The 21,379-nt window shown below is 43.6% G+C and overlaps 1 protein-coding gene across 1 annotated transcript in view; it reads right to left on the bottom strand.

Moving 5' to 3' along the window:
* Positions 1 to 19,973, bottom strand: part of LOC110494838 (inositol-pentakisphosphate 2-kinase) — a 51,546-nt gene extending 31,573 nt beyond the window's left edge. Inside the window, exons 1-7 of the mRNA XM_036950972.2 lie at positions 19,698 to 19,973; positions 19,247 to 19,306; positions 18,470 to 18,565; positions 14,380 to 14,446; positions 13,396 to 13,520; positions 7,785 to 7,874; positions 7,162 to 7,220 (exon numbers count right to left, since the gene is read on the bottom strand). Of these exons, the coding sequence (XP_036806867.1) occupies positions 7,162 to 7,220; positions 7,785 to 7,874; positions 13,396 to 13,520; positions 14,380 to 14,446; positions 18,470 to 18,565; positions 19,247 to 19,306; positions 19,698 to 19,778 (578 nt within the window). The 5' untranslated portion in view covers positions 19,779 to 19,973. The remainder of the gene's footprint in view (positions 1 to 7,161; positions 7,221 to 7,784; positions 7,875 to 13,395; positions 13,521 to 14,379; positions 14,447 to 18,469; positions 18,566 to 19,246; positions 19,307 to 19,697) is intronic.
* Between the last annotated feature and the right edge of the window lie 1,406 nt (positions 19,974 to 21,379).

Raw genomic sequence — 21,379 nt, 5'->3', positions numbered from 1 at the left:
GTGAATATGACCTGGTCTATTAAACCCCTCAGTGGATATGACCTGGTCTATTAAACCACTCAGTGGATATGAATATGACCTGGTCTATTAAACCACTCAGTGGATATGAATATGACCTGGTCTTTTAAACCACTCAGTGGATATGACCTGGTCTATTAAACCCCCCAGTGGATATGACCTGGTCTATTAAACCACTCAGTGGATATGACCTGGTCTATTAAACCCCTCAGTGGATATGACCTGGTCTATTAAACCCCTCAGTGGATATGACCTGGTCTATTAAACCACTCAGTGGATATGACCTGGTCTATTAAACCCCTCAGTGGATATGACCTGGTCTATTAAACCACTCAGTGGATATGACCTGGTCTATTAAACCACTCAGTGGATATGAATATGACCTGGTCTTTTAAACCACTCAGTGGATATGACCTAGTCTATTAAACCCCTCAGTGGATATGACCTAGTCTATTAAACCACTCAGTGGATATGACCTGGTCTATTAAACCCCTCAGTGGATATGACCTGGTCTATTAAACCCCTCAGTGGATATGACCTGGTCTATTAAACCACTCAGTGGATATGACCTGGTCTATTAAACCCCTCAGTGGATATGACCTGGTCTATTAAACCCCTCAGTGGATATGAATATGACCTGGTCTATTAAACCACTCAGTGGATATGACCTGGTCTATTAAACCCCTCAGTGGATATGACCTGGTCTATTAAACCCCTCAGTGGATATGAATATGACCTGGTCTATTAAACCACTCAGTGGATATGACCTGGTCTATTAAACCCCTCAGTGGATATGACCTGGTCTATTAAACCCCTCAGTGGATATGAATATGACCTGGTCTATTAAACCACTCAGTGATTATGACCTGGTCTATTAAACCACTCAGTGGATATGACCTGGTCTATTAAACCACTCAGTGGATATGACCTGGTCTATTAAACCACTCAGTGGATATGACCTGGTCTATTAAACCCCTCAGTGGATATGACCTGGTCTATTAAACCCCTCAGTGAATATGACCTGGTCTATTAAACCCCTCAGTGGATATGAATATGACCTGGTCTATTAAACCCCTCAGTGGATATGACCTGGTCTATTAAACCCCTCAGTGAATATGACCTGGTCTATTAAACCACTCAGTGGATATGAATATGACCTGGTCTATTAAACCCCTCAGTGGATATGAATATGACCTGGTCTATTAAACCACTCAGTGGATATGAATATGACCTGGTCTATTAAACCCCTCAGTGGATATGGATATGACCTGGTCTATTAAACCACTCAGTGGATATGAATATGACCTGGTCTATTAAACCCCTCAGTGAATATGACCTGGTCTATTAAACCCCTCAGTGGATATGAATATGACCTGGTCTATTAAACCACTCAGTGGATATGAATATGACCTGGTCTATTAAACCCCTCAGTGGATATGAATATGACCTGGTCTATTAAACCCCTCAGTGGATATGAATATGACCTGGTCTATTAAACCACTCAGTGGATATGAATATGACCTGGTCTATTAAACCCCTCAGTGGATATGAATATGACCTGGTCTATTAAACCACTCAGTGGATATGAATATGACCTGGTCTATTAAACCCCTCAGTGGATATGAATATGACCTGGTCTATTAAACCACTCAGTGGATATGAATATGACCTGGTCTATTAAACCACTCAGTGGATATGAATATGACCTGGTCTATTAAACCACTCAGTGGATATGAATATGACCTGGTCTATTAAACCCCTCAGTGGATATGAATATGACCTGGTCTATTAAACCACTCAGTGGATATGAATATGACCTGGTCTATTAAACCACTCAGTGGATATGACCTGGTCTATTAAACCCCTCAGTGGATATGGATATGACCTGGTCTATTAAACCCCTCAGTGGATATGAATATGACCTGGTCTATTAAACCCCTCAGTGGATATGAATATGACCTGGTCTATTAAACCCCTCAGTGGATATGAATATGACCTGGTCTATTAAACCCCTCAGTGGATATGAATATGACCTGGTCTATTAAACCACTCAGTGGATATGACCTGGTCTATTAAACCCCTCAGTGGATATGGATATGACCTGGTCTATTAAACCCCTCAGTGGATATGAATATGACCTGGTCTATTAAACCCCTCAGTGGATATGAATATGACCTGGTCTATTAAACCCCTCAGTGGATATGAATATGACCTGGTCTATTAAACCACTCAGTGGATATGACCTGGTCTATTAAACCACTCAGTGGATATGGATATGACCTGGTCTATTAAACCACTCAGTGAATATGACCTGGTCTATTAAACCACTCAGTGGATATGGATATGACCTGGTCTATTAAACCACTCAGTGGATATGGATATGACCTGGTCTATTAAACCACTCAGTGAATATGACCTGGTCTATTAAACCACTCAGTGGATATGGATATGACCTGGTCTATTAAACCACTCAGTGAATATGAATATGACCTGGTCTATTAAACCACTCAGTGGATATGAATATGACCTGGTCTATTAAACCACTCAGTGGATATGAATATGACCTGGTCTATTAAACCACTCAGTGGATATGACCTGGTCTATTAAACCCCTCAGTGGATATGACCTGGTCTATTAAACCCCTCAGTGGATATGAATATGACCAGGTCTATTAAACCCCTCAGTGGATATGAATATGACCTGGTCTATTAAACCACTCAGTGGATATGACCTGGTCTATTAAACCACTCAGTGAATATGACCTGGTCTATTAAACCACTCAGTGAATATGACCTGGTCTATTAAACCCCTCAGTGAATATGACCTGGTCTATTAAACCCCTCAGTGAATATGAATATGACCTGGTCTATTAAACCCCTCAGTGAATATGACCTGGTCTATTAAACCCCTCAGTGGATATGAATATGACCTGGTCTATTAAACCCCTCAGTGGATATGAATATGACCTGGTCTATTAAACCACTCAGTGGATATGACCTGGTCTATTAAACCACTCAGTGAATATGACCTGGTCTATTAAACCACTCAGTGAATATGACCTGGTCTATTAAACCACTCAGTGGATATGAATATGACCTGGTCTATTAAACCACTCAGTGAATATGACCTGGTCTATTAAACCACTCAGTGAATATGACCTGGTCTATTAAACCACTCAGTGGATATGAATATGACCTGGTCTATTAAACCCCTCAGTGGATATGACCTGGTCTATTAAACAACTCAGTGTATATGACCTGGTCTATTAAACCCCTCAGTAGATATGAATATGACCTGGTCTATTAAACCCCTCAGTGGATATGAATATGACCTGGTCTATTAAACCCCTCAGTGGATATGAATATGACCTGGTCTATTAAACCACTCAGTGGATATGAATATGACCTGGTCTATTAAACCACTCAGTGAATATGACCTGGTCTATTAAACCACTCAGTGAATATGACCTGGTCTATTAAACCACTCAGTGGATATGAATATGACCTGGTCTATTAAACCCCTCAGTGGATATGAATATGACCTGGTCTATTAAACCACTCAGTAGATATGAATATGACCTGGTCTATTAAACCACTCAGTGAATATGACCTGGTCTATTAAACCACTCAGTGAATATGACCTGGTCTATTAAACCACTCAGTGAATATGACCTGGTCTATTAAACCACTCAGTGGATATGAATATGACCTGGTCTATTAAACCACTCAGTGGATATGAATATGACCTGGTCTATTAAACCCCTCAGTGGATATGAATATGACCTGGTCTATTAAACCACTCAGTGGATATGACCTGGTCTATTAAACCCCTCAGTGGATATGAATATGACCTGGTCTATTAAACCCCTCAGTGGATATGAATATGACCTGGTCTATTAAACCACTCAGTGGATATGACCTGGTCTATTAAACCCCTCAGTGGATATGGATATGACCTGGTCTATTAAACCCCTCAGTGGATATGAATATGACCTGGTCTATTAAACCCCTCAGTGGATATGAATATGACCTGGTCTATTAAACCCCTCAGTGGATATGACCTGGTCTATTAAACCCCTCAGTGGATATGAATATGACCTGGTCTATTAAACCACTCAGTGGATATGAATATGACCTGGTCTATTAAACCCCTCAGTGGATATGAATATGACCTGGTCTATTAAACCCCTCAGTGGATATGAATATGACCTGGTCTATTAAACCACTCAGTGGATATGACCTGGTCTATTAAACCACTCAGTGGATATGGATATGACCTGGTCTATTAAACCACTCAGTGAATATGACCTGGTCTATTAAACCACTCAGTGGATATGGATATGACCTGGTCTATTAAACCACTCAGTGGATATGGATATGACCTGGTCTATTAAACCACTCAGTGAATATGACCTGGTCTATTAAACCACTCAGTGAATATGACCTGGTCTATTAAACCACTCAGTGGATATGAATATGACCTGGTCTATTAAACCACTCAGTGGATATGAATATGACCTGGTCTATTAAACCACTCAGTGGATATGAATATGACCTGGTCTATTAAACCACTCAGTGAATATGAATATGACCTGGTCTATTAAACCCCTCAGTGGATATGAATATGACCTGGTCTATTAAACCACTCAGTGGATATGACCTGGTCTATTAAACCACTCAGTGGATATGACCTGGTCTATTAAACCACTCAGTGAATATGACCTGGTCTATTAAACCCCTCAGTGGATATGAATATGACCTGGTCTATTAAACCCCTCAGTGGATATGAATATGACCTGGTCTATTAAACCACTCAGTGGATATGACCTGGTCTATTAAACCACTCAGTGAATATGACCTGGTCTATTAAACCACTCAGTGGATATGACCTGGTCTATTAAACCACTCAGTGGATATGACCTGGTCTATTAAACCACTCAGTGAATATGAATATGACCTGGTCTATTAAACCCCTCAGTGGATATGAATATGACCTGGTCTATTAAACCACTCAGTGGATATGACCTGGTCTATTAAACCACTCAGTGAATATGACCTGGTCTATTAAACCACTCAGTGAATATGACCTGGTCTATTAAACCCCTCAGTGAATATGACCTGGTCTATTAAACCCCTCAGTGAATATGAATATGACCTGGTCTATTAAACCCCTCAGTGAATATGACCTGGTCTATTAAACCCCTCAGTGGATATGAATATGACCTGGTCTATTAAACCCCTCAGTGGATATGAATATGACCTGGTCTATTAAACCACTCAGTGGATATGACCTGGTCTATTAAACCACTCAGTGGATATGAATATGACCTGGTCTATTAAACCCCTCAGTGGATATGAATATGACCTGGTCTATTAAACCACTCAGTGAATATGACCTGGTCTATTAAACCACTCAGTGAATATGACCTGGTCTATTAAACCACTCAGTGGATATGAATATGACCTGGTCTATTAAACCACTCAGTAGATATGAATATGACCTGGTCTATTAAACCACTCAGTGAATATGACCTGGTCTATTAAACCACTCAGTGAATATGACCTGGTCTATTAAACCACTCAGTGAATATGACCTGGTCTATTAAACCACTCAGTGGATATGAATATGACCTGGTCTATTAAACCCCTCAGTGAATATGACCTGGTCTATTAAACCACTCAGTGGATATGACCTGGTCTATTAAACCACTCAGTGGATATGAATATGACCTGGTCTATTAAACCCCTCAGTGAATATGACCTGGTCTATTAAACCACTCAGTGAATATGACCTGGTCTATTAAACCCCCCAGTGGATATGACCTGGTCTATTAAACCACTCAGTGAATATGACCTGGTCTATTAAACCCCCCAGTGGATATGACCTGGTCTATTAAACCACTCAGTGAATATGACCTGGTCTATTAAACCACTCAGTGGATATGACCTGGTCTATTAAACCCCTCAGTGGATATGACCTGGTCTATTAAACCACTCAGTGGATATGACCTGGTCTATTAAACCACTCAGTGGATATGACCTGGTCTATTAAACCACTCATTGAATATGACTTGGTCTATTAAACCACTCAGTGGATATGACCTGGTCTATTAAACCACTCAGTGGATATGACCTGGTCTATTAAACCACTCAGTGAATATGACCTGGTCTATTAAACCACTCATGAAGACCATACAACCATCACAAGACAAACAGCCAGCGAGGCTCCTTGACTGTCACCTGCTCTATCTGCACGCTGCTACCACAGATCAGATCTAGACTTCTACACATCTCTATAGTACCAGATAGACCTAGACTACTACACATCTCTATAGTACCAGATAGACCTAGACTACTACACATCTCTATAGTACCAGAGCACCACCAGAGAGGAATTCGCTACTAGAAAACATTTGGCTCCCCTAAATATCTTTTGTCAATGACTCAACATTGTCAGTCTATGGATAGTCTATGTATAGTCTACGGATAGTCTACGGATAGTCTACGGATAGTCTACGGATAGTCTACGGATAGTCTACGGATAGTCTACGGATAGTCTACGGATAGTCTACGGATAGTCTACGGATAGTCTACGGATAGTCTACGGATAGTCTACGGATAGGCTAAAAATCTGTCCTGTTATCTGAAGGACAAGTGGCTAAAATCTGTCCTGTTATCTGAAGGACAAGAGGCTAAAATCTGTCCTGTTATCTGAAGGACAAGAGGCTAAAATCTGTCCTGTTATCTGAAGGACAAGAGGCTAAAATCTGTCCTGTTATCTGAAGGACAAGAGGCTAAAATCTGTCCTGTTATCTGAAGGACAAGAGGCTAAAATCTGTCCTGTTATCTGAAGGACAAGAGGCTAAAATCTGTCCTGTTATCTGAAGGACAAGTGGCTAAAAAAGTTCAATATCAAGCCCTCCAAGGGACAGTGATAACTGGGGGGGTGAAGGGTACTGTTACTTACCCTGAGAACAGGTCCAAGGGACAGTAATAACTGGGGGGGTGAAGGGTACTGTTACTTACCCTGAGAACAGGTCCAAGGGACAGTGATAACTGGGGGGGTGAAGGGTACTGTTACTTACCCTGAGAACAGGTCCAAGGGACAGTGATAACTGGGGGGGTGAAGGGTACTGTTACTTACCCTGAGAACAGGTCCAAGGGACAGTACCGGCTCAGCCGTTTCCACTTTCCATTGGCTAACTGTTTATTTAGAGAGAAGACCACAACAGTCAGTCAATCTGTCTCCATCGGGTGCAATTCTACAATCCCACCACCAGGGGGCAGATACCGATTACACCAGAACAGTCAACTTTCACAACAAATGCCTACTAGAATATTTCAAACCCATTTCTATTGTTTGGTGTAGTCAAAACAAGCGGTAACATTAAACATATGCAAATTAATAGATTTAATTTGTCACAGACATGTTTAGCAGATGTTATTGTGGGTGTAGAGAAATGCTTGTGTTCCTAGCTTCAACAGTGCAGTAATATGTAACAATTCACAACATATACAAGTCTAAATGTATAAATATTAGGATGAGCTATGTCTGAGTGGCATTGACTAGAATACAGTAGAATGTAGTATATACATATGAAATGAGTAAAGCAGTATGTCAACATTAAAGTGACCAGTGATTCCATGTAGATTATCTTGTTCTATTCATTCATTCAAAATGTACATGTCATTTCTACTGATGAAGAACCCTCAACCAGTAGTACAACAGGTTCTTCCAGTTTCATTTCCAAAACAATATCAACTCGCCTTGAAATGTTGATGCATACAAAACCGGCACACCTTCCTCTTGACGTCTTTCGTAATGTGTCTAGAGGCTGGTAGAAATCCACATTTGGGCTGTAAAACACAAGACAAGAGTGAATAAACAAAAGTGAGTCAGCCAAACGGTGGCTGGCGGATGAGTCGATTTGATAAATCGTTATCCAACCAAAACGTCTCTTTTCAAGCGCAACACAAATCATCCATTTCTTATAATGACTTCCAAACCCACGCTCCCAAGCCCACCCTTCCCTTATAGCCTGTTCTCAGTAACCCAGGGCCGTACCTATTCATTATACTAGGAGTATCATCAGGTATTTGTCTTTCAAGTACTCTGTCAAGTTCGTTTATCCAGGAAATGTCAATTGATTTGAGAACCAGTTCTGTGTTTTGACTCGCTGATCAGTAAAATCCTACTTTTAATATTAACTGTTGTTAATGGCATTTTCAGTCAGCCATTGTGTGGCTATGAAGTGAGGACAACTGGTCATTCATAACAGAAACAAAATCCTCTGATCTCATGTTAACAACAAACCACCTCATCTATAGACCTTAATATCCCTATATAGAGAGGAGAGACACCTCACCTATAGACATTAATATCCCTATATAGAGGAGAGACACCTCACCTATAGACATTAATATCCCTATATAGAGAGGAGAGACACCTCACCTATAGACATTAATATCCCTATATAGAGAGGAGAGACACCTCACCTATAGACATTAATATCCCTATATAGAGAGGAGAGACACCTCACCTATAGACATTAATATCCCTATATAGAGAGGAGAGACACCTCACCTATAGACCTTAATATCCCTATATAGAGAGGAGAGACACCTCACCTATAGACATTAATATCCCTATATAGAGAGGAGAGACACCTCACCTATAGACATTAATATCCCTATATAGAGAGGAGAGACACCTCACCTATAGACCTTAATATCCCTATATAGAGAGGAGAGACACCTCACCTATAGACATTAATATCCCTATATAGAGAGGAGAGACACTTCACCTATAGACCTTAATATCCCTATATAGAGAGGAGAGACACCTCACCTATAGACCTTAATATCCCTATATAGAGAGGAGAGACACCTCACCTATAGACCTTAATATCCCTATATAGAGAGGAGAGACACCTCACCTATAGACCTTAATATCCCTATATAGAGAGGAGAGACACCTCACCTATAGACATTAATATCCCTATATAGAGAGGAGAGACACCTCACCTATAGACATTAATATCCCTATATAGAGAGGAGAGACACCTCACCTATAGACCTTAATATCCCTATATAGAGAGGAGAGACACCTCACCTATAGACATTAATATCCCTATATAGAGAGGAGAGACACTTCACCTATAGACCTTAATATCCCTATATAGAGAGGAGAGACACCTCACCTATAGACATTAATATCCCTATATAGAGAGGAGAGACACCTCACCTATAGACATTAATATATCAGAGGACAGACACCTCACCCAAGACACAATATGCCGTGCCTTATACCTTAAAGTAAATCAGACCGCTTGACGTTTCACATTTTGTTAAGTTACATCGGGCCGTTGTCCTGTTGGAAGGTGAACCTTCACCCCAGTCGGAGGTCCTGAGTGCTCTGGAGCAGGTTCTCATCAAGGATCTCTCTGTACTTGGCTCCGTTCTTTCCCTCGATCCTGACTTGCCTCCCAGTCGCTGAACAACATCCTCCACACAGCGTGATGCTGCCAACACCATAAGGATGGTGCCAGGTTTCCTCCAGATGTGACGCTTGGCATTCAGGACAAAGAGTTCAATCTTTGCCATATGGCATGTGAAGGCCAAACTCCAAGCGGGCGTTCACGTGCATTTTACTTAAGAGTTGCTTGTGTCTGACCACTCTAGCAAAAATGCCGAATTGCTCATTAAAATAAATAATTGACTTGCCTAATTAAAGGTTAAATAAAAAATTGAAAACATTGGTGTTGTTGCAGAGATTGTTGTCCTTCTGGAAGGTTATCCCATCTCCACAGAGGAACTCTGGAGCTCTGTCAGTCTCCATCGGGTTCTTGGTCACCTCCCTGACCAAGGCCCTTCTCCCCCCGATTGCTCAGTTTGGCCTGGTGGCCAGCTCTAGGAAGAGTCTTGGTGGTTTGAAACTTCTTCCATTTCAGAATGATGGAGGCCACTGTGTTCTTGGGGACCTTCAATGCTGCAGAAATATTTTGGTACCCTTCCCAGGATCTGTGCCTCGACACAATCCTGTCTCGGAGCTCTACAGACAATTCCTTCGACCTCATGGCTTGTTTTTTTGCTCTGACATGCACTGTCAACTGTGGGACCTTATATAGACAGATGTGTGCCTTTCCAAATCATGTCCAATCAATTGAATTTACCACAAGTGGACTCCAATCAAGTTGTAGAAACAACAAGGATTAACAATAGAAACAGGAGGCACCAGAGATAGATAGATGGGAGGGGTTGAATGGACTGGATGGTGTTGAGAGATAGATGGGAGGGGTTGAATGGAGCTGAAGGGACTGGATGGTGTTGAGAGATAGATGGGAGGGGTTGAAGGGACTGGATGGTGTTGAGAGATAGATGGGAGGGGTTGAAGGGACTGGATGGTGTTGAGAGATAGATGGGAGGGGTTGAATGGAGCTGAAGGGACTGGATGGTGTTGAGAGATAGATGGGAGGGGTTGAAGGGACTGGATGGTGTTGAGAGATAGATGGGAGGGGCTGAATGGAGCTGAAGGGACTGGATGGTGTTGAGAGACAGATGGGAGGGGTTGAATGGAGCTGCAGGGTGGGACTGGATGGTGTTAAGAGATAGATGGGAGGGGCTGAATGGAGCTGAAGGGACTGGATGGTGTTGAGAGACAGATGGGAGGGGTTGAATGGAGCTGCAGGGTGGGACTGGATGGTGTTGAGAGATAGATGGGAGGGGTTGAATGGAGCTGAAGGGACTGGATGGTGTTGAGAGATAGATGGGAGGGGTTGAATGGAGCTGAAGGGACTGGATGGTGTTGAGAGATAGATGGGAGGGGTTGAATGGAGCTGAAGGGACTGGATGGTGTTGAGAGACAGATGTGAGGGGCTGAATGGAGCTGAAGGGACTGGATGGTGTTGAGAGATAGATGGGAGGGGTTGAATGGAGCTGAAGGAACTGGATGGTGTTGAGAGATAGATGGGAGGGGCTGAATGGAGCTGAAGGGACTGGATGGTGTTGAGAGATAGATGGGAGGGGTTGAATGGAGCTGAAGGGACTGGATGGTGTTGAGAGATAGATGGGAGGGGCTGAATGGAGCTGAAGGGACTGGATGGTGTTGAGAGATAGATGGGAGGGGCTGAATGGAGCTGAAGGGACTGGATGGTGTTGAGAGATAGATGGGAGGGGTTGAATGGAGCTGAAGGGTGGGACTGGATGATGTTGAGAGATAGATGGGAGGGGCTGAATGGAGCTGCAGGGTGGGACTGGATGGTGTTAAGAGATAGATGGGAGGGGCTGAATGGAGCTGAAGGGACTGGATGGTGTTGAGAGACAGATGGGAGGGGTTGAATGGAGCTGCAGGGTGGGACTGGATGGTGTTGAGAGATAGATGGGAGGGGTTGAATGGAGCTGAAGGGACTGGATGGTGTTGAGAGATAGATGGGAGGGGTTGAATGGAGCTGAAGGGACTGGATGGTGTTGAGAGATAGATGGGAGGGGTTGAATGGAGCTGAAGGGACTGGATGGTGTTGAGAGACAGATGTGAGGGGCTGAATGGAGCTGAAGGGACTGGATGGTGTTGAGAGATAGATGGGAGGGGTTGAATGGAGCTGAAGGAACTGGATGGTGTTGAGAGATAGATGGGAGGGGCTGAATGGAGCTGAAGGGACTGGATGGTGTTGAGAGATAGATGGGAGGGGTTGAATGGAGCTGAAGGGACTGGATGGTGTTGAGAGATAGATGGGAGGGGCTGAATGGAGCTGAAGGGACTGGATGGTGTTGAGAGATAGATGGGAGGGGCTGAATGGAGCTGAAGGGACTGGATGGTGTTGAGAGATAGATGGGAGGGGTTGAATGGAGCTGAAGGGTGGGACTGGATGATGTTGAGAGATAGATGGGAGGGGCTGAATGGAGCTGAAGGGACTGGATGGTGTTGAGAGACAGATGGGAGGGGTTGAATGGAGCTGAAGGGACTGGATGGTGTTGAGAGATAGATGGGAGGGGCTGAATGGAGCTGAAGGGACTGGATGGTGTTGAGAGATAGATGGGAGGGGCTGAATGGAGCTGAAGGGACTGGATGGTGTTGAGAGATAGATGGGAGGGGCTGAATGGAGCTGAAGGGACTGGATGGTGTTGAGAGATAGATGGGAGGGGTTGAAGGGACTGGATGGTGTTGAGAGATAGATGGGAGGGGCTGAATGGAGCTGAAGGGACTGGATGGTGTTGAGAGATAGATGGGAGGGGCTGAATGGAGCTGAAGGGACTGGATGGTGTTGAGAGATAGATGGGAGGGGTTGAATGGAGCTGAAGGGACTGGATGGTGTTGAGAGATAGATGGGAGGGGCTGAATGGAGCTGAAGGGACTGGATGGTGTTGAGAGAGATGGGAGGGGTTGAATGGAGCAGAATGGTGGGACAAATAAGAAATGTAAAACATATAGATCTGTAAAATGTATATAGTTTCAGCAATTGTGAAATAGCACAGTTAAAAATAGAAATCAAACTGTATGGACATCAGAAATAGAGGAAGGTCTAAAAACAAACTAAATATAACTACTGTAAAATAGATGGTGTCTGTAAAATGTGTATAAACTGAAGGTAGAAGTGTTATCATGTATTAGTTTACTCCAATTGGGGGAAGGGTGGTAGGGTTTGGGGAATAATAAAGCTATATTCATTTTTTTTTTTTTTTTTAAGTTTATATTCACACTCACACCAAAACTATATTGGGGATTGGAAATGATGCAGACAATTACATTTGATAGAAGCTACATTCGAGCCACAATATTAAAGCTGATCAGCCCCTGAAAAACAAAAACAAGAGGTAGTGGGAATACTGTGCGACGGTTGTGTTTGATAGAGACAGTGTTGTAACTGTCTTTTGGAACTTCTGTGAGTGTGCTGTTCAGTTTATTTCACGTTTGAGTATTATCAACTTCACCTTGTTTTGGTAACGGTATATGTTTCCCATGCCAATACAGCCACCTGGGTTGAATTGATAGACATACACCGACTCATTCCAGGTTTTTCTTTTTTATTTGTACTATTTTCTAAATTGTAGAATAAATAGTGAAGACATGAGAACTATGTAAGTGTTAAACAAATCAAAATATATATTTTATATTTGAGATTTTTCAAAAGAGCCACCCTTTGCCTTTATATGACAGCTTTGTACACTCTGGGCATTCTCTCAACCAGCTTCACCTGGAATGCTTTTCCAAGAGTCTTGAAGTAGAGGACCTGTACCTAACACTCTACACAGAGAGGACTGATACGGTACCTTATTCTCTATACAGACACTAGAGGACTGCGACTGTACCTTAATCTCTACACAGAGAGGACTGATACGGTACCTTATTCTCTATACAGACACTAGAGGACTGCGACTGTACCTTAATCTCTATACAGAGAGGAGGTCTGTGTTCTCTGCAGCAGCAGCAGGAGGAGAGCTGGGTGAGGTTAGGCAGACACAAGGCACATCCACTCAACGTATCCATCACTTTGTCACAGCGAGACTCTGCCATGACATGGAACACACAGACAGATGGGTTGTTATAACACATTCATAACACACGGGCTTTGGAGACAACATTCTATAAACACAAATGTACAGTCAGAGACATTAGGGGCGGGTTTACCAGACTCCCATTTAGCCTGGCTGTGGACAAAAAAATTAAACTCAATGGAGAATGTCATTTCCTCCTCCCCGTGTTGTGGAGAATGTCATTTCCTCCTCCCCGTGTTGTGGATTATGTCATTTTCTCCTCCCCATGTTGTGGATTATGTAATTTCCTCCTCCCCGTGTTGTGGATTATGTCATTTCCTCCTCCCCGTGTTGTGGATTATGTCACAGGAGGCAGTCCTTTCTTTTGGCTCATTCAATCAAAAAAACGTGTACTATGAAGGAAATAAGGTTCTGTTTTGGGACACAGACTGTTTCCACAACACAGTGGAGGAGGAAGTGACATATTCCACAACACAGTGGAGGAGGAAGTGACATATTCCACAACACAGTGGAGGAGGAAGTGACATATTCCACAACACAGTGGAGGAGGAAGTGACATATTCCACATCACAGTGGAGGAGGAAGTGACATATTCCACAACACAGTGGAGGAGGAAGTGACATATTCCACAACACAGTGGAGGAGGAAGTGACATATTCCACAACACAGTGGAGGAGGAAGTGACATATTCCACAACACAGTGGAGGAGGAAGTGACATATTCCACAACACAGTGGAGGAGGAAGTGACATATTCCACAACACAGTGGAGGAGGAAATGACATATTCCACAACTCAGTGGAGGAGGAAATGACTTCATGATAAAACCTGAAATATGTCAAACCCTGATAATAAAGTAAAGAAAACAAGTACCTGGCCTTTCCTGCTGGACCTTCAATGACAGCTGGCGGACAAAGTCTAATGGGAGCTTCACAGCCTCCTGCAACAAGATGGAATAACTGATTAATTCATCTATATCATGAACCTATATCAGGGAAAATAAGAACGGACGATAACCTCAAGTTTAAACTATTTGACTGCCATATGAAACTAATAAAGTCCTTCCATTTCAACAAACAGCTACCACGCCAGGCTAACGGCGTGACACCGCCGCGCCAGGCTAACGGCGTGACACCGCCGCGCCAGGCTAACGGCGTGACACCGCCGCGCCAGGCTAACGGCGTGACACCGCCGCGCCAGGCTAACGGCGTGACACCGCCGCGCCAGGCTAACGGCGTGACACCTCCACGCCAGGCTAACGGCGTGACACCTCCACGCCAGGCTAACGGCGTGACACCGCCACGCCAGGCTAACGGCGTGACACCGCCGCGCCAGGCTAACGGCGTGACACCGCCGCGCCAGGCTAACGGCGTGACACCGCCGCGCCAGGCTAACGGCGTGACACCGCCGCGCCAGGCTAACGGCGTGACACCGCCGCGCCAGGCTAACGGCGTGACACCGCCGCGCCAGGCTAACGGCGTGACACCGCTGCGCCAGGCTAACGGCGTGACACCGCTGCGCCAGGCTAACGGCGTGACACTGCTGCGCCAGGCTAACGGCGTGACACCGCTGCGCCAGGCTAACGGCGTGACACCGCTGCCAGGCTAACGGCGTGACACCGCTGCGACAGGCTAACGGCGTGACACCGCTGAGCCAGGCTAACGGCGTGACACCGCTACCATGCTAATGGTAGGGTAGCCTAGTGGTTAGTGTTGGACTTGTAACCGAAAGGTTGCAGCTTCAAATCCCTGAGCTGACAAGGTACAAATCTGTCCTTCTGCTAATGGCATTACATTACATGACACCGTTAACATGCTAATGGCATTACATGACACCGTTAACATGCTAATGACATTACATGACATGACACCGTTAACATGCTAATGGCATTACATGACACCGTTAACATGCTAATGGCATTACATGACATGACACCGCTAACATGCTAATGGCATTACATGACACCACTACCATGCTAATGGCATTACATGACACCGCTACCATGCTAATGGCATTACATGACATGACACCGCTACCATGCTAATGGCATTACATGACACCGTTAACATGCTAATGGAATTACATGACATGCACTGTTAACATGCTAATGGCATTACATGACATGACACCGCTACCATGCTAATGGCATTACATGACATGACACCGCTACCATGCTAATGGCATTACATGACATGACACCGTTAACATGCTAATGGCATTACATGACATGACACCGCTACCATGCTAATGGCATTACATGACACCACTACCATGCTAATGGCATTACATGACACCGCTACCATGCTAATGGCATTACATGACATGACACCGCTACCATGCTAATGGCATTACATGACATGACACCGCTACCATGCTAATGGCATTACATGACATGACACCATTAACATGCTAATGGCATTACATGACATGACACCGCTAACATGCTAATGGCATTACATGACACCACTACCATGCTAATGGCATTACATGACATGACACCGCTACCATGCTAATGGCATTACATGACATGACACCGCTACCATGCTAATGGCATTACATGACACCGTTAACATGCTAATGGAATTACATGACATGACACCGCTACCATGCTAATGGCATTACATGACATGACACCGCTACCATGCTAATGGCATTACATGACATGACACCGTTAACATGCTAATGGCATTACATGACATGACACCGTTAACATGCTAATGGCATTACATGACATGACACCGCTACCATGCTAATGGCATTACATGACACCGTTAACATGCTAATGGAATTACATGACATGCACTGTTAACATGCTAATGGCATTACATGACATGACACCGCTACCATGCTAATGGCATTACATGACATGACACCGCTACCATGCTAATGGCATTACATGACATGACACCATTAACATGCTAATGGCATTACATGACATGACACCGCTAACATGCTAATGGCATTACATGACACCACTACCATGCTAATGGCATTACATGACATGACACCGCTACCATGCTAATGGCATTACATGACATGACACCGCTACCATGCTAATGGCATTACATGACACCGTTAACATGCTAATGGAATTACATGACATGCACTGTTAACATGCTAATGGCATTACATGACATGACACCGCTACCATGCTAATGGCATTACATGACATGACACCGCTACCATGCTAATGGCATTACATGACATGACACCGTTAACATGCTAATGGCATTACATGACATGACACCGTTAACATGCTAATGGCATTACATGACATGACACCGCTACCATGCTAATGGCATTACATGACACCACTACCATGCTAATGGCATTACATGACATGACACCGTTAACATGCTAATGGCATTACATGACATGACACCGCTACCATGCTAATGGCATTACATGACACCACTACCATGCTAATGGCATTACATGACATGACACCGCTACCATGCTAATGGCATTACATGACATGACACCGCTACCATGCTAATGGCATTACATGACATGACACCGCTACCATGCTAATGGAATTACATGACATGACACCGTTAACATGCTAATGGAATTACATGACATGACACCGCTAACATGCTAATGGCATTACATGACACCACTACCATGCTAATGGCATTACATGACATGACACCGCTACCATGCTAATGGCATTACATGACATGACACCGTTAACATGCTAATGGCATTACATGACACCGTTAACATGCTAATGGCATTACATGACATGACACCGCTAACATGCTAATGGCATTACATGACACCACTACCATGCTAATGGCATTACATGACATGACACCGCTACCATGCTAATGGCATTACATGACATGACACCGCTACCATGCTAATGGCATTACATGACATGACACCGTTAACATGCTAATGGCATTACATGACATGACACCGTTAACATGCTAATGGCATTACATGACATGACACCGCTACCATGCTAATGGAATTACATGACACCGTTAACATGCTAATGGAATTACATGACATGCACTGTTAACATGCTAATGGCATTACATGACATGACACCGCTACCATGCTAATGGCATTACATGACACCACTACCATGCTAATGGCATTACATGACATGACACCGCTACCATGCTAATGGCATTACATGACATGACACCGCTACCATGCTAATGGCATTACATGACATGACACCGCTACCATGCTAATGGCATTACATGACACCGTTAACATGCTAATGGAATTACATGACATGCACTGTTAACATGCTAATGGCATTACATGACATGACACCGCTAACATGCTAATGGCATTACATGACACCACTACCATGCTAATGGCATTACATGACACCGTTAACATGCTAATGGCATTACATGACATGACACCGCTAACATGCTAATGGCATTACATGACACCACTACCATGCTAATGGCATTACATGACACCGCTACCATGCTAATGGCATTACATGACATGACACCGCTAACATGCTAATGGCATTACATGACACCACTACCATGCTAATGGCATTACATGACACCGTTAACATGCTAATGGCATTACATGACACCACTACCATGCTAATGGCATTACATGACACCGTTAACATGCTAATGGCATTACATGACACCACTACCATGCTAATGGCATTACATGACACCGTTAACATGCTAATGGCATTACATGACACCGCTACCATGCTAATGGAATTACATGACATGACACCGCTAATGGCATTACATGACATGACACCGTTAACATGCTAAAGGCATTACATGACACCGCTACCATGCTAATGGAATTACATGACATGACACCGTTAACATGCTAATGGCATTACATGACACCATTAACCTGCTAATGGCATTACATGACACCACTACCATGCTAATGGCATTACAGGAGTCGGTTAACAAGTGGGGGAAAAGGCAACATGCTGTTTGCAACAATATGGTTATCTTACTCCATTGTGGACGAATTTCTCCCCCAGCAGTGGCTTCATGACATTTTGACTATAGTCAACTATGTTCTGTATGTGGCGGAAAGCTTGATCTGTTGTCTGGAAGAGAAGAAACAGACCGTCAAGAGAAATTAGGTTGATGTGACATCCCGAGTGTGATCATTTTTCTATGGATGATGCATACTTGTGTTTGCAGCTTCGCTTGCTGGGTTGATACAAGCAGTCAATGAAAGCCTTTAACTCCAAGTTGGACCTTCGGGCCTTGTTAAGATAAATATCTTGGATCAGCTTCCCTTTCCCCATTAGAGGATGAAATGTAAAACTGACCCAGGATCAGCGTCTAGGGCCAACTTCACCCTAGCCTGGCTCCCACCAGTGCTTATTTCCAAAACCCAAATGTATATCAAATTCCTTAGAAATTATCACAAGGAGTTTATTCATTTATTTATCCAACCTTTAACTAGGAAAATCAGTTATGAACAAATTATTTTCACCCTGGCCAAACCCAGACAACACTGGGCCAATTGTGCGCAGCCCTACGGGACTCCCATCCACGGCCAGATGTGATACAGCCTGGATTCGAACCAGGGACTGCAGTGTCTTAGACCACTGCGCCACTCGGGTGCCCAATTGAGTTGTTGATTAACCATAAACACACTAAACGTTTCCCAGAATAAACCAGTCCACGACATATGGTAGTACATTTGTTACCATGCAAGTTACGGTTGGAATGTTTATGAAGTAACAAGTCTACATACTAATGGGACAACTTTTACTAACCTTAGGTGAGTTTTCAGCATCTTCTGTAGAATACTTCAGTAGCCGAAGGACTCTGGCGTGCTAGATAGGAAAGAGAGAGTTGTTAGATACAACAACATTGTGAATCTTATTTATAAATACGGTGGAGTAAAAATGTATTCGCTGAAACCCACTTGATAACTCAGCAAGGTTAGATAGATAACTAGCTCGTTTGACTTTTAAGGCATCAAAGACATGCAGCTAAGTTGAGTTAACTGGCTAGCTTGTCAGCTAAGTTAGCAACTGGTGTGGAAAAGTACAAGAATTAGATGACTTCTAGGGAAACTATCTGATAGCAAATAAAGCAAACAATATTTAACTTTCCACTGTTAGACATGGACGGCGCCAGACAACTTGGCCAGCTAGCTATTAGCTATAAGCTTACTAATGTTAGCTAGTTAGCTGCATATGCTACTGTTGCTAACTAGCTCACCTGAACATGAGAAACCACTAGGCTTTTGTTGCCCTCGCCGTGGTATTTCCAGTCGTTCTCGTCCATTTTATCCAGTTCCATAACACAACTGTGCGATGTACTAAAATGTATCTCTGTATAAACTCCAATAACTTTCCAAAGCCAACACACCACAAGTTCCGATGCTGAAACAATTACTTCAGCTACTGACACCAAGACAGTGACACCACAGATGGTTAATTACTTTACAAAAAAAAAAAAGATTTGCTGCAACGACCGCTTTCTGAAGGAAGTCCCGCCCACAGACGTCTTCTTCTTCTTCGGTGAGGTTTAACGGCGGGTTCATTACCGCCCCCAAAGTAAGTATAGTACATTACACTTAGTGATACAACATGGTATAGGAGAGCCGGATTGATTTTTTTTACATGAATACAATAAAAATATACATTTATTTTTAATTACCCTTCCAACTAACCCTATACTCATTAAATCCCATCACCTTATTCTACTACGATCTGATCATACCCCAGGCCAATGACCTGAGAGGACGGGCCACCACTCAACACTGTAAATCATCTGAAGTCAAATGTCATACTCCCAAGTACTTCTCTGCAGCTGCCACCACATCATCCATTTTCTGTGACTTACGTTCAACCTCTGCGGTACAGTTGATAACCATTGCTATGAACACAATACAGTAAGCCAACCTTACTGAGGCCCTCAGTTCTGGAACAGATGTTATGTTCACAGGGATCCTCTCAGAATACCTCACTGTCGATCCATCCTCCTCTACTTTCTTCAATGCCTCAGCATACAGTACAACACCTTCTGTACTACTCTGACCATGGCCACCTCAACCTGCCTCTCTCGCACAGGACACCTCCGATCCTCTGCAACAAACTGAAATGGTCTGAAATCCATTCGGGCTGTATCACCGCCTGGTACGGCAACCACTCCGCCCACAACCATAAGGCTCTCCAGAGGGTAGTGTGGTCTGCACAACGCATCACCGGAGGAAAACTACCTGCCCTCCAGGACACCTACACCACCCGATGTCACAGGAAGGCCATAAAGATCATCAAGGACAACAACCACCCGAGCCACTGCCTGTTCACCCCACTATCATCCAGAAGGTGAGGTCAGTACAGGTGCATCAACGCAGGGACTGAGAGACTGAAAAACAGCTTCTATCTCAAGGCCATCAGACTGTTAAACAGCCATCAGTAACATTGACTGGCTGCTGCCAACATACTGACTCAAATCTCTAGATTGTGCATCTGTAGTAGTTTGTGAGTGCTTTTGGTGACAAGCCAAATTTCTTCAGCCTCCTGAGGTTGTCTTGGAATCTCCCTCCTACACACTGCTGTGACATGACCATACGCTTGGCAGTGTCTGTTATGGGTGTAAGATGGCACAGTGATGCCATCTGTTGGTAAATGTTCATTACTGCAACTCTTGTGTTTTACCGGGGTGTTTGAGATACCCGGATGTGTTGTGATGTACTGAACAAGACTGGTTACTCGCATCAATGCCTCTGTCTCGTCATTTAGCATTCAAACAGTGTCGTGTCTTTGGCTATGCCGGATTAAGTGATATGACATGCTATTCTATAAAATAATTTCTCCGTAATTAATATTACCTGATTGAGCTAATCATGTAAATGTAATTAACTAGAGAGTCGGGGCACCACAAAATAATATTTA

Source organism: Oncorhynchus mykiss, chromosome 17, assembly GCF_057628025.1.
Source record: "Oncorhynchus mykiss isolate SJ-2025 chromosome 17, ASM5762802v1, whole genome shotgun sequence".
NCBI lineage: Eukaryota > Metazoa > Chordata > Actinopteri > Salmoniformes > Salmonidae > Oncorhynchus > Oncorhynchus mykiss.
Note: the sequence above shows the minus strand (reverse complement) of the source record. Positions and strands in the feature narration are given on the sequence as shown.